The sequence below is a fragment of the Erythranthe guttata genome, chromosome 8, assembly GCF_056151865.1.
Source record: "Erythranthe guttata isolate IM_541 chromosome 8, IM_541, whole genome shotgun sequence".
Taxonomy (NCBI): domain Eukaryota; kingdom Viridiplantae; phylum Streptophyta; class Magnoliopsida; order Lamiales; family Phrymaceae; genus Erythranthe; species Erythranthe guttata.
Genome location: NC_142540.1, coordinates 3,629,804 through 3,645,058, shown reverse-complemented (window position 1 = coordinate 3,645,058; position 15,255 = coordinate 3,629,804). Strand labels below are relative to the sequence as shown.

The following is a 15,255-nucleotide window of genomic DNA, read 5'->3' as shown; positions in this document are numbered from 1 at the left end:
TTAAAAAATGTATTTATTCAAAATAATAATAAAAGTAATCTCATAAATTAATAAGTTATTAATTAATGTATAAATTAATAATTATTAATTTATCGATAAGTTAATATTTCGTTAAATTAATGAAATTTTGATGGTCCCAACTATATTAATTTGTAGAGGTTTAACTGTATAAGGATAGGTATTATACATCAATAAAAACATCTTTTATGAGAATATGTAACATCTTTATGGTATCACAGCCTTCTAAGCTCCTAATTTTTTTTCTCACATCAATTCCATGGCTGGTACTGTCACCACTCCCACCACAAATCCAATTATTCAATTCAACCCCGCACTCAACTTCCTATCAAACTCACCTGCAGCCAAAATTTTACCACATGGAAAGCTCATCGGCAGCCAAAATTGAAAGCTAAAAATTCATTCGAAATGCATTATGTATGATTTATTGTATTTTTAGGATGCAAAATATTATTAATTTATTTGTAGGGTGCAAAGTGGAATCAAGCATTTATTGTTCGTAATTCGTACCAACCTAACACTATTTCATGAAAGTTATTGATCTAACTTTTAACATCATCAAAGTTCTAGAATTGTGTTGTACATTGCCTATGCAACGAACGACAAGCTAAGTAGTATAAGTTGAATTATGAGCACTCAAAATTATATAATACATTGTAACAACAAACATGAACATGTGCCTGTGAAGTAATCTTGATTGCTCAAGAGGGACAAATTCAGTCTGTTGCGCGCTCTATTTTGGAGGCCCGGGATGGGTCGAAGCATTAATCGAATGTCGTCTTATATATACATTTTTTTTAATGTACTATAAGACTATAAAGTATGCGCATTTAATTTCCTACCACCAATGGCTTACAAATTAGGATTATCTATACAATTTCATTTCAGAAGATATTTAAAAAAAAATCAAAAATCCAATTATCATTCAAAAATTATACTTGCAATATCATATAATATTATGAATTTTATATTATAAGTGACTTTCAAATGGAATTTTTGAGTTCCGATAAATAAAAATTATAATTTTAGATTTTTTTTTTCATTCAATCTCTAAAATTCTGAAATCTGATTTTAGTGGAGGTCACGCCGGGGACTTGATATGCAAATGTAAAGAATGAATATGAGTTACTATTCTAACATAAACTCATATATATATATATATATATATATATATATATATATATATATATATATATATATATATATATATATATATATATATATATATATATATATATATATATATATATTCTTACGTACAGTCAATCAGTGGCGAAACTATTATAAGATCAGGTGAGCTATAGTCCATATTATTTCTCAAATCCGTAACATTTTATATAAACACTTACAATTTTTCGTGTGTGGTTTGGTACATGTTTGGTTCCTACGAATATAAAAAATCCAGACTCCGCCACAGTAGTAGACTAATATCTAATTTTCATTTCTTGTAAAATTAATAAGATTATTTGTAGCAAAAAATATAATAAACTATGATATACTAAAACTAATAGTAATAGTGACTAATTTCATCCACTCGAATGGTACCATGAGTTTATATATATGGGCAAATTATGGTCATTCCCTGAGTTATGGTCAAATTACGAAAACCTCTATCTTGTTTGGATAATTATAGCCACCCCTCATCTATGTATTATCTTAAAAAAAAACCCTATGGAGGTAAATTTAGGAATGTTAAATCGGTAAAATCGAACCGAAATTTCGGTGAGCCAACACTTCATACCGTTTATCAAACTGAATATACGATTTGATTCGGTAAATAACCGAATTATATAAATTTTATGTAAAAATATTTAAAAGAAGGGGAGTGACTATAACTACCCAAACAAGAGAGGTTTTTTTTCGAAATTTGGCCATACCTCAGGGTGAATTTGATATATATATATATATATATATATATATATATATATATATATATATATATATATATATATATATATATATATATATATATATATATATATATATATATATACACACACGACGATTGAATAATTATAGTAGTTGTTGAACCATCGTTTTCGGTAGTGATTGTGTGAGAGGCATGTGGGCCAAAAGTTAAAAAATACAATCATTGGAATTTCAAAATTGACATTTAGTTGTAAGAGAAATAATAATAATAATAATAATAATAATAATAATAATAATAATAATAATAATAATAATAATAATAATAATAATAATAATAATAATAATAATTTAAATTAAAAAGGCGCAACACGAAATACCTCTCAAACCTAAATTTTATTAGAGCAAGGGACAATGTTTTTTTTCTTTTTTTCATTTAACCCCATTAATTTAGTATTTATGCTGCCCAAATTATTCTCACATAATATTATTACACTGCAATGAAACATATCAATAATCATGGAAGCTTAAAAGTTCCCAAACATCAACATCTAAGCATAAATCACTATTATTCAAAGACTCATTAATATTATTAATATTATTATAATAATGATGAGGAGGTGGTAGTCCCAGCGATAACAACGGCGTCGTTTGAATAACTGGATGGTAATGCTGGTCGGAAAATAACAGCGGCGGCGGAAATTCTCCATCATCTAATTTTTCAGTCATTTCCAGCAAATCACCCCACCACTTATTAATGCTTTGATCATCTAATAATTCCTCTACATTATTATTCTTGAGATTATTATTAATATCTTTATCATTTATTATTATTGTTTCCTTTGTTAATTTGGACGTCGTTACTATTACTTCATCGCTCGGATAATTAATTATATTATTATTATTATTATTGGACACAGTCCGTGGACGGGGCCTTATGATGTTATTCGCGGTGATCCTTTTCACGACGACGGCCCTTCTAGAACTTTCTCCAACGGCGGTGACGGGTGACGTGGATTTCTTGGGGAAGTGGGTGTTCCAGAAGTTCTTGATGTCGTTCGCCGTTCTTCCCGGGACTCTACCAGCAATCCATGACCATCTGCATATATATGTAGCCAAACTAATGTTATTATAGGAGATATTAATATTAAATGACACATTTCACCAACAGTTTGTTGAAGTGGTCAGTCATGATCAGCAATTATAAGTAGAGAGAGACAACAAGAGAGATCTAGAGAGAGAGAGAGAGAATTGCCTGTTTCCGAGCAACCTATGAAGGCGAACAATGAGATCGATTTCGTCTTGGTTAAAGATTCCTCTTTTAAGATTCGGCCTCAGATAATTTAACCATCTCAGCCTGCAACTCTTCCTACATCTGTTCAGCCCTAATATATATATAACAAAGATTAATAAATGTAAAATCAAATTTTGAAAATAATAATAATAAATATTATGATGATTATTACCAGTTCTGAGAGGGACAAGATGCCACTTTCCTTCTCCGTAGGTTTGAACGCATTTTCTCAACAGTTGATCTTCTTCTTTTGTCCATGCACCTTTCCTCACTCCAACTACTCCTTTGTTTTTTTCCATTTCTTTCATTTTTTTGGTGCCTGTGCAAATATGGCACTGTACTGCGTACTTTATAATATTATATTCATTAATGCACGTCAAATAAAATGGAAGCGCTGAAACAAATTATTACTATTATCAGCAAATTATTACTATTATTATTATTATTATTATTATTATTATTATTATTATTATTATTATTATTATTATTATTATTATTATTATTATTATTTAAAGAACAATATAATATATATATATATATATATATATATATATATATATATATATATATATGATTGGTGCTGGTGGTTCTTGTCTTCTATTTTGTGGACACAGTACTGTTGATATTTCATATTCAGCAACTTAAATGCAGTTTGGTTTCTGTTGCAATCAATCCTTCCCATTTGCAAGAGTTGATCACTACATTACATGTTTTAGTATCTTTATTTCATTTCTTTTTTATTTAATGATTTTTGTTTGGCCGTCGCCGACGCGTTTCATCACCACCACCTTACCACTGTCGATTCCGATCCTTCACCCCATCCACCTCCAATCGCCGGTAAAGAACAAAATCGGAGGACACATTTTAATAAGAAACCTTTGGACAAAAAAAAAACCATTAAAAATTAGCTGAAAAAAATTAGGTTTCTGAATTAATTATGAGTTGAGGTTAAATAATTTCAGGGATAAAATAGTCATTTCACCACGGGCGACAACCCACCTAAAAAACTTAATTATCACGTCAGGGTATCTGGTCAATAATTTCATCTTTCTGGAAATAAATATCAATGATTTCATCTTTCTCGAGATAAATAGTTCTACATTACAAATTAGATGCATTAGTATATATAAATTAACTGATTAACCTACACTCTCGTATAATAACTTACAAAACTATACAAGAGATATAAGGCTAACAATGTGTGACACGCTTGACCTAATGACCATTGACAGTGGAATTTGAACCTAAACCATTTGACATAGACTCACTTGCTTCAACCGCTGGGTCTCGTTTTCTTGAATTTAATTATGTCTACTTATTACACCTACCCAACCACACTCCTTCCCCACCATGGGTGGTCAATAAAAAGTTTAGACGTGACACACACACACACACACAGATATATATATATATATATATATATATATATATATATATATATATATATATATATATATATATATATATATATATATATATATATATATATATATATATATATATATATAAATTATGGCCACCCCGAGGTATGACAAAATTATGAAAAAAAAATTCTTCTTTAGGTAATTGCAGCCACCTCTCTTAAATATTTTTACACGTATGTAATTCGGTTATTTACTGAACCAAATCGTATATTAAGTTCGGTAAACAATATGAAATGTTGGTTCGTATACTGAAATTTCGATTTGCTTTTACCGATTTAACATCCCTAAATTTAATTCCGGAGAAGTATTTTCTTAATATAATACATAGTTAAGGGATATATATATATATATATATATATATATATATATATATATATATATATATATATATATATAATGCAAGCACAATAGAAACGTTGATAGATGGTCATAAACAATACTATTTGAATAACGACAAAAAAAAAATTGCAAAATAAGAAGAAATGGTACGTTTAATGGGGCCCAACATGTTTGCGCAATTATACTGTGAAATCCGTCAAGCATATACCTTGCTCTTTCTTGGGGCATGCGTGCTCGACTTTGCTAACGTGAGCCATTCTTTTTATTTATATATATTATATAATATAATAGGACAAATCGCCACCCCTGAGTTATGGTTAAATTACGAAAATTCCCCTTATGCTTGCGTAATTACATCCATCCCTCAATTATGTATTATTTTACAAAAATACCCCTCCAGAGGTAAATTTAGGGATGTTAATTAAATCGGTAAAACCGAACCGAAATTTCGGTACGCCAACATTTCATACTGTTTACCAAACTAAATATACGATTTAGTACGGTAAATAACCGAATTACATAAATTTTATGTAAAAATATTTAAAAGGAGGGCCGACTGTAATTATCCAAAAAAGAGGGTTTTTTCATAATTTGGTCATATCTCAGGGGTGGTCGTAATTTGCCCTATATAATATGATGATATATGCTTCATCCATTTCAAATTTAAGCGATGATTAGAGTTTCGTTGCGGTAGTAAAAAATGATAATTAATAAATATACTTAAATCTTAGAAAAATGATTACTCGTTAACTATAATATATTTCCCTCTAATTTTCTCAACATTTAACTATTTGTTTCATTTCGGGCATGCATTACAAGAAATTATAGTTATCGCTAAATTAGATCAACGACGAATCGAATGCAACAATAAGTGGTATAAACCTCGCTCTGCCAATTTGTACCGATGCATATATTTTGTTTCGGTGACATAGCAAAAGTAATCCATAGAATGAAAATTATAAGTTTTGTTTTTCAGTAAATTCAACTTATTAGTATTACACTACAAATTAATGTTTGGATTTACGACAAAAATAAAATCTCCCGAGATTAGTGACCCCTTATTACCAACAAAAATTTGATTTCGTCGCAATATCGATGAATTAGCAACATAATATGTTGATGTTTTAGGAAAATGAATTACTCGTGTTCAAAGGAGGTCCTCACATTTTGTGAGGTGGTTGATACAAATTAAGATTTACTAAGGACCACATTACAAAGTTAATAATAATAAATATAATGTGGCCCATTTATTTATTTATTTCTTTATTTTTTTTTTTATTTTTTTTTTTTTTTAGAAGAAATTTATTTCTTTATTTTAAGGGACCCCTTATTTTAATGAGAAAAGACAAAATACTATCTTTAATCTCTTCTAACGTTATTTGGATGCTTAATTCGTTAATTAATTTTTAATTAATTTCCTAAACATCAAGTGTAGAAGATGTTAAGTTTTTGATAAGTAAGTTGTACCAACCATGTGATATGTTAAGTTATTTAACTATTAGAAACCCTAGTTAGAGGTGGTATATATTTAAAAAAAATCAAAATTATATATGTGTACTCGATAAATTCCGCTTTCATTCAGTAATATAAAACAAGTATTGGTATAACGATTAAACTCAGGTCGTTGTTTATTTAATTTTTTCGCACTTTATCGTTCAGCTAATAAGACTTGGAGAATATTATTACATTGGGAGTTGGATTAAATATTGTTTTGTAGTTTTTATTATTTGTTTAATAAGATAAAACAATATTATTGAACCTGTGGTTAATATTCTGTGATCAACGATAATTTTTCTTAATTGCAATTTTATCGATTTTAAAAATGAGTCTCTACTTATATAGAATCGATCTCTATTCATTCAGTGTTTCTAAATTTTGTAAGTGACAATAATATATCAAGAACTCGTGTTTTTCCATTCGTAAATAAATACGATGCGACTATTCATTATGAACAGTCGCATTCAACTGAATTTGATAAATCAATTTAGAAAGTGTCACTCTTCAATGCAAAGGTGCTACATGTGCTCAAATAACTGTAAATTGAATAATGTAAAAAATAATCACTTAGCTTATCTTGGTTAAGGAATTAATCTTTTTATTATATGTCGATTTTTTTTATACTTTTATATCTATATTTTTTATGAATGAATCTCGTCACATATGGTTAGATTAGTATTTGGTACATCTAATATCTTTTGTTTCATTTTCAATTATTGTACGAGCGTGAATAATTAGGATGGCATATTACCAGATATAGAGAAGAAAAAATGGGAAAAATTCGAATATTGACATAAAAAACGGAAATGTAGAAATAGATGCTTGATTTGTAAGAAAAGCGATAAACAAAAGTGGGGAAGAAATTAAGTGAAAGCAAAAAAAAAGATATAGTAAAATAATGGGGTGAAATCGATAAAAGTGAAAAGAGTTGGTGTAAGATTTAATAATATTAGCACTAAAAAAAATAAAATTCAAAAATATTGTTGAACCGATTCGATCCTATCGAATCATGATCGAAATGATCCTCCGATTCTTGACTAGTTCGATTATGACCGCACTGAATTAAGATCATGGGTAATACTTGTGATTGGATTGACAATTATTCAAATGGAATATTCTACACGTACCAATCGGAATGATTCCACAAATACAATTAGTAATTTGTTTAGTACTAGAAGTTGTTAGTTAGTTAGTTAACTGTATTGGTTGTTTGTCCCGTATAAAAAAGGGACTATTAGCCATAACCCCCTCTAGTGTTTTTTTAATAAGGGGGATTCAGCCATATTTTCAATATTAGTAGAAAACTCATTATTTTAATGATTCCCGAAAATAGTCTTCTGAAATACACACATCACAAAATCCGGAAATTCACAAAATCCGAAAAGTTGAGATCCCTACAATCGTGTGTGATTGATTATATCCAAAAAAAAATCCCTACAATCGTGTGTGATTGATTATATCCCAAAAAAAACTCTTTCCAAATCTTTTCATAAAGCGTCATATGCAAACTATATTTTAAATAAATTTAATTTTTCGTTTTTTTTTATTATTTTATTTAAAAACTAACAATAATAGTTTTAAAAAATAATTTTCTTTTAATTTTTTATTTATTTATTTTTTTTTTAATTTCAATTTTTTTGTTAATCAACTATAAAGATTTTGAAACCAACTATAATATTTCCGAAAATCGACTATAATTTTGATTTTTTTATTTCATTTTTCTTAATTTTAATTTTCAGTAATTTATGGAATTAGAAAACAACTACAAATAGCAGAATAACGAAAACAACTAAAACAAATAGTCGAATAAGGAAATCAACTATAAAAATAGCATAATAGCGAAAACAACTATAAAAATATAGGAGAATAGCAAAAACAACTATTTTCTGGGAATGATAATCAACATCAAAAGCATCACAAAAAAATTAAAAAGAAGACGTCGGCGGGGTGGAAGGGGCAAGATCGCGGCGGCAGCTGGGTCACCAGATCCGGTGGCGAAGACGATGGGTAGAGATAGATAGGGATTTATGCGTTCCGCTCATTACACTTATTTGGGGCAGTCTGATTAGTTCCTCGGCGGAGCGGCTCAAAGACTTCGTCAGTAAAGAGGCGGCGGCGAGCGGAGGGAGAAGGGAGAACTTGGCCGCATCAGATCCGGGGCGAAGATGAAAGGAGAGAGAAGACGGCGTAGAGAGAAAAGGGAGAGAAGGAGAAGAAATAAATTGAACGTGATAGGGTTTGGCAATTTGAGAAATAATAAATATGAAATAATATAAATAAATTATAATTTTGGGGTAAAATAGTCTTATCGTATAAGATTTTATTAAAATATTAATTTTAAATAACAAGTGAGGGGGTATGACTAATAATACAAAAGGGGCTGCATCCAGCTTAATATAAGTAAAAGACTTGGGGGGTTTTCACTAATTATCCCTATAAAAAAAGGGGTTATATGACAAAGACCCTCGGTTGAAATTTTACTTCTTAATAAATCTTTTATTTATAAATGATATTTGACAAAAATCCAATGGGCCTGAAAAACCATATATGTCCCCACTAATTATTAATTAGTATAATTATTCAATTTAAAAAAGGATTATACCCACAATCTACAATCATTTTTTGTTTTTCCTTTTTTTTTTCTTTTTAGTTTAATGGTTTTCTTTATTTCGATATTTAAAAAAAAATGTAATTATTTTTTTTATTTTTTTCGGTTTTTTATTTTAAATTATTTTTTTCCTTAGTTATATTTTTCATATTTTTTTATTTTAATTTAAAAAAATGATTTTATTTTTATTTTTGTTTTTTCATGGTTTTTTTTCTTAATTTCGATTTTTTTTAAAATGGTTTTTTTTTTTTAATTTTCTTTCCAGTTTTTTTAAATAAAAACCACTCTTTATAAACATGAAAACCACTCTGTATAAAACAACTATATAAACATGAAAACCACTTTGTATAACAACTATGTAACATGAAAATCACTCTCTATAACAACTATGTAACATGAAAACCACTATGCATAACAACTATGTAAACTTGAAAACCACTATGTATAACAACTATGTCAACATAAAAATTACCACTCTGTATAAACAATTATATAAACACGAAAACCACTCTATATAACAACTACAACATGAAAACCACAATGTATAACAACTACGTAACATGAAAACCACTCCGTATAATTACAAATTCCCATGACCAACAATCATTAAAATAAAATAAAAAGATCTGAATAAAAACACAAACATGTATTATATCTCTTCAATTATATTGGAATTTTTGCACCTCCCAACCGAGAAAAGTGAGAGAAAAAAACACGTAGAGAGTGAGAAAAGGAGAGGTCATTGTCGGTTGCTAAACAAACAGTAACACCCGTAAAAGAGATTTAAAGGGTTCTTCTTTGTTTGCTTCGTTTTGTGATTCCCATGGTGGGTTGGTGTTAAATCTTGAGTTTGCCGATTAAAATGGAGGTTATTAGATAGGATAGATATAATATGGTCATTAAATGGGTAACTAACTCCCTAATTACTAGGATCCCTTAATGGAAAAATTATTATACATCTTTTAATATCAAAATTAAATATATTTTTTTTTTCTTAATTAGGGGTATAATGGTGATAATTAAATATTTTTAATTAAACAAAATTGTTTTGGATTTATCTTGAAAATGTAAAATAAAATTGGACTCATTGTAATGATACTTGTGTAATGAGGGAGTTTTGTCAAATTATCCCATAAAAAAAATGGTAAAACTCCTACAATGATTATATAGTTAATTTTCAAACTATATAGTTAAAAACTTAAAATGGTCACAACATCTAACTCAATGTTCAAATTTTGTAATAAATTAAATAACCTGGATAGTTCTAGGCTGTGAAAATCATTGGGTGTCACAATCTAGTGGAATTTGATATATTTATTTGGTAGCTCGATTGGGTCCATGAATAATTCATTTAATTGGGTCACTTCAATAAGCCCAATAACCAATTAATCTATAATATATCTATAATTAAATTACAACTATCCCTAAGGGATGGTCAAATTACGAAAAAATCCCTCTTGTTTGGATAATTACATCTATCTCTCAACTATGAATCCCTTTACAACTCCAACCTTATGGTGTCAAATTCAACATAATCATCTAGATTCCGTGAAATGTGCTCTAATTTGTACTCGTTTTGTGTAAAAATACAGTTTCTGATGCACCACAATCTGATATATACAAGCCAAATAACACATCTTATGATCATCTTGCTTCAAAATCTGGAGCTTGAATGGGATAAAACGAGTACAAAAGAGATAATATTCAATATAATAAAAAAGATTCCACTAAATTTGAAACCGCAAGAGCGGACATGTAAGAAACTTTATAGTTGAGGGATTGTTGTAATTACCCAAACCGAAGGGGGGTTTCCGCAATTTGTCATACCTCAGGGTGGTTGCAATTTACCCTTAAAACAATTAAGTTTTGGGTTAATCTCATTAATTTTCCTTTTTCTCAAACAAAAAGTTTCAACGGTTGTCCTACTAGAAGCTCATTAAAGTTTAAACTCTCTTTAGATTTTTAGTTTTCTACTTAAGCGTCCAAGAAGTTTCGAATATACTTCGAACCTTATTCTTCACGCGTGTTTTGCTGATACTCAGTTTTAGGCGAACTCTAAAATTTACCTCAATGGTAAATGTTAGGTACAACTCGTAACGAATATTGGTTGGTTTTGTACTTGGGTTTTAGTGGAGCAATACGACCACAATTCACATAATAGACCTAAGCTGTGGATCAGATTCAGTACAATGTTATTGTTCTATTTCAAATTCTGATTTCTGATTCCTCTAGTGAAGATAAAAAAAAAAAAAAAAAAAAGAAAAAGAAAAATGGAATACAATGCTGATTTTGATCGTTATTCCGAACCTCCTCAACACATATTAAAAAAAACACGATTTGTAGTATTTTACATGAGAAATAAATAATATCAAACGGTGTTCAAATCTCCTACTACAAATCAAGGCCATTTTACAGACGAGAAAATAGAAATACTTTTCGAAACACGATTTCCCACTTAATAAAGCTATCTTCAGACAAGCAGTTTTCCCGGTTTGGTCTCACTTTTGGCACTATTGTCCCGCTCGGAATATTCTCCAATTTCATCTTCACAGCTTTAACAAACTCTTTTATGTTGAAATATGCGTACCCCATTTTGTCGTCCAGTGTGAATGTATATCATTGTGTCCTCCACGTGCTTCGGATCCACCTCGCGAGGTTCAGGTAAATCCCCCTCGGGATCCACCACTCGCCGATCCTTCACTGTCTGCTCCACCTCTCCCTGCTTCCCGAACGGTTCAGATAATCGAGGAAGCACTTCAACGAATGATAACAGAAGATTCTACTCGCGCCGTCACTAATACGGTAGCCCAATACATCAACACAATGGGACCAAACGCTCCCCGCGCGATCCCAGCAAATGCTCCTCTCGCAGTGCCACCCAGGGCACAACAACCGGCCCAAAACAACGACAATCGGTTAAGTGTGTCCTCATCCACCTCGAACCCACGGTCCCGGATGCATCTATCCACCAATCACGAAGAGCCATAGCCCAGACAGCAACGCTAACACTTACCCCAATGGGATAATACATCTCCACGAAGAGCTCATTTTTTAATATGTTAATGAAATATGTATTTTAATTATTTTTCACTATGTAGGTTAGAAAGGATTGATGAATATATTTTTTTTATTTGACATTCGTCATCCTAAAAAAAGACCATTCTAAATATTAAATTATCTTATTAGCTTTAAAAATTGATTCATTGCGCATTAAATATGATTTATTGTAATTTGAAGGTGCAAAATGCTATTATTTTTTTTTATAGGGTGCAAAGTGCAAAAGAACTATATTTCTAGAGTGCAAAGTGGAATGAAGCATTTAGTATTCTTGCTTACCTAACACTATTTTCATAAAAGTTATTGATTTAAACTTTAATAAGTTCTAGAACTCTGTTGTACATTACCTATGCAATAAAAGACAAGTAGTATAAGTTGAATTATAAGCACTCAAAATTTATATAATTAAATGTAACAACGAACATGAACATGTGCCCATGAAGCAATCTTGATTGCCTAAGAGGGCTCAAGGTTGGTCAAACTCAGTCAGTTGTAATTTCTATTTTGGAGGCCTGGGATGGGTCGAGGCATTAATCAAATGTCGTCTTGTATATTTTCTTTCTGAATGCACTATAAGACTATAAAATACACGCATTTAATTTCCTACCACCAACCGGTTTCAGATTAGGATTACCGATACAATTTCATTTCAGAAAATATTTATAAAGAAATCCAATTATTTTTCAAAAATTATACTTGCAGTATCATAATATCATGAATTCTATACTATTAGTGACTATCAAATGGAATTTTCGAGTTCCGATAAATAAAAAAATCTTATTTTAGATTTTTTTTTTCCATTTCAATCTCTGAAATTCTGAAATCTGATTTTGTTGAGGTCATGCCTGGAACTTGATATGTAAATGTAAAGAATGAATAAAGTTACTATTCTAGAAAATAAACTTCAATATATATTGTATATCTAATTATTCTTACGTACAGTCGGTCAGTGACGAAGCTATTATAGAATCAGTTGAGCTATAGTCCTTAGTATTTCTCAAATTCTTAACATTTTATATAGACACTTATTATTTTTCGTGTGTGGTGGCATTACCGGCTTCCCTAGAAGATGTTTAGTGCATGTTTGGTTCCTAGGAATGTAAAAAATTCTGACTCTGCTACTGTACTAGACTAATATCTAATTTTCATTTTCTTGTAAAATTAATTATTATAAGACTATTTGTAGCAAAAAAATTAATAAATTATGATATTATAAAACTCATAGTAATAGTGTAATACACATGTTCAATATGTTCACATAGGGTTAATCACAAAAAGGCCCATGACAAGGGTACTTAATTAAAAGAGGGATATCAAATATTTATGTCTTTCAAATAAATCCAGCTCATTCAAACTTATTTGCAAATAAGGAAAATCCTTTTATATATAGTAAAATTATTCCCAATTTATTGAAACTCAATTCAATTTTAATTTCATGATTTACACCCCAATTTAGCCCGATTTCATCAATTAACCAATTTTAACCCTAATTTCAATTTTGACCCGCCACCACCAGAGACCGTCGGTCGCCGTTGTTGACCGCCGGTCTCCGGCGTTGACTTTTTTTTAACTGCCCAGGTCTCCGGGGTTGACTTTTTTTTTTTTGTTTTTTTGTTTTTTTTTTTTTTATATAATTTTGTTTTATCTTAAAAAAAATATTTTAATTAATATTACTGTCTTGGCTGCTAAATTACTTTCTCCGGTAGTTATTTAACTGTCGGGGCCAGTAATTTAACTGTTAATTGACTTTTTTTCTTTAAAAATATTTTAATTAATATTACTTTATTTGTTGCTAAATTACTGTCTCCAGCAGTTATTTAACTGTCGGAGACAGTAATTTAACTGTTAATTGATTTTTTTTTAAAATATTTGAATTAATATTATAGTATTCGCTGCTAAATTACTGTCTTCAGCAGTTATTTAAGTGTTGGAGACACTAATTTAACTGTTAATTGACTTTTTTATTTTAAAAAAAATATTTTTAATTAATATTACTGTATTCGTTGCTAAATTACAGTCTCCAGAAGTTATTTAACCGTCGTAGACAGTAATTTAACTGTTAATTGACTTTTTTATTCTTGAAAAAATATTTTAATTAATATTACTGTATTCGTTGCTAAATTACTGTCTCCGGCAGTTATTTAACTGTCGGAGACAGTAATTTAACTGTTAATTGACTTTTTTTTTTGAGATTTTTGTTCTTAAAAAAATTATTTTAATTAATATTATTGTCTTGGCTGCTAAGTTACTGACTGCAATAGTAATTTAACTGTCTTAGACAATAATATTAATAATATTACTGTTTGGGAAATAATATTCATATTAATACTGTCCCAAACAGTAATATTACTGTTTGAGACAGTAAGTTAATACCCAAGACAGTAATATTAATTAAAATATTTTTTTCTAAGAAAAAAAAGTCAACGTCGGAGATCAGCGGTAAATGGTGGTTGACCGGCCGGAAAAAAATTCAGCAAAAAAAAAAAAAAAAAAAAGCCAACGCCGGAATCTGGCCGGAAAAAAATTCAAAAAAACAATTATTTTCTGATTTTTTTTTTGCGGGTTAATGTGATATATTTGTTTAAATCCGGGGTCAATGTGTAATATTAAGGAAGTTAGATCATAATGGATGAAATTGATAAAAAATATATTATGGAGGGTATTTAGACTAAAGATATGGGGATGAATTTAATTGAGAGACTATTTTTTTTAGGGACTATTAGTGAGAACCCCCTCTATCATTTTTTTAATAAAGAGGGGTTCAACCCCTTTTCTTTTATTAGTGATAGATCCAACTTTTTTGTATTGTCAAATTTACCCTTCATTCCTTATTATTCACTCTCAACTACTTTAATGCCTATTTAATTTTTTTAAACTATAATATTTGTTTATTTATTAAAAAATATTTATTTTAATTTTATTTTCGATTTTAATTTTGATTTTTTTTTTCAGTTTTTTATTTGTAATCGAATATAAATTTCTGAAAATAATTTTTTTTTAAATCAACTATTTCTGAAATCAACTATATCCGAAATCAACTATTTCCGAAATCAACTATTTCCATAATCAACTACAAATTACTGAAAAAATTACTTTTTTTGTTCGTTTATTTCCCTAATCATGTATAATATTTCCGTAAACAACTAGATTAT

At 29.3% G+C, this 15,255-nt stretch overlaps 1 protein-coding gene across 1 annotated transcript; it reads right to left on the bottom strand.

Annotated features, from left to right (window-relative positions):
• Positions 1-2,365: 2,365 nt before the first annotated feature.
• On the bottom strand, positions 2,366-3,622 carry LOC148768324 (uncharacterized). Its single transcript, XM_088821683.1, has 3 exons — positions 3,351-3,622; positions 3,140-3,269; positions 2,366-2,983 (listed from the first exon to the last, which is right to left on the bottom strand). The coding sequence occupies exons 1-3, from the start codon at positions 3,484-3,486 to the stop codon at positions 2,395-2,397; spliced, it is 855 nt and encodes a 284-aa protein (XP_088677809.1). The 5' UTR covers positions 3,487-3,622; the 3' UTR covers positions 2,366-2,394.
• Positions 3,623-15,255: the final 11,633 nt, after the last annotated feature.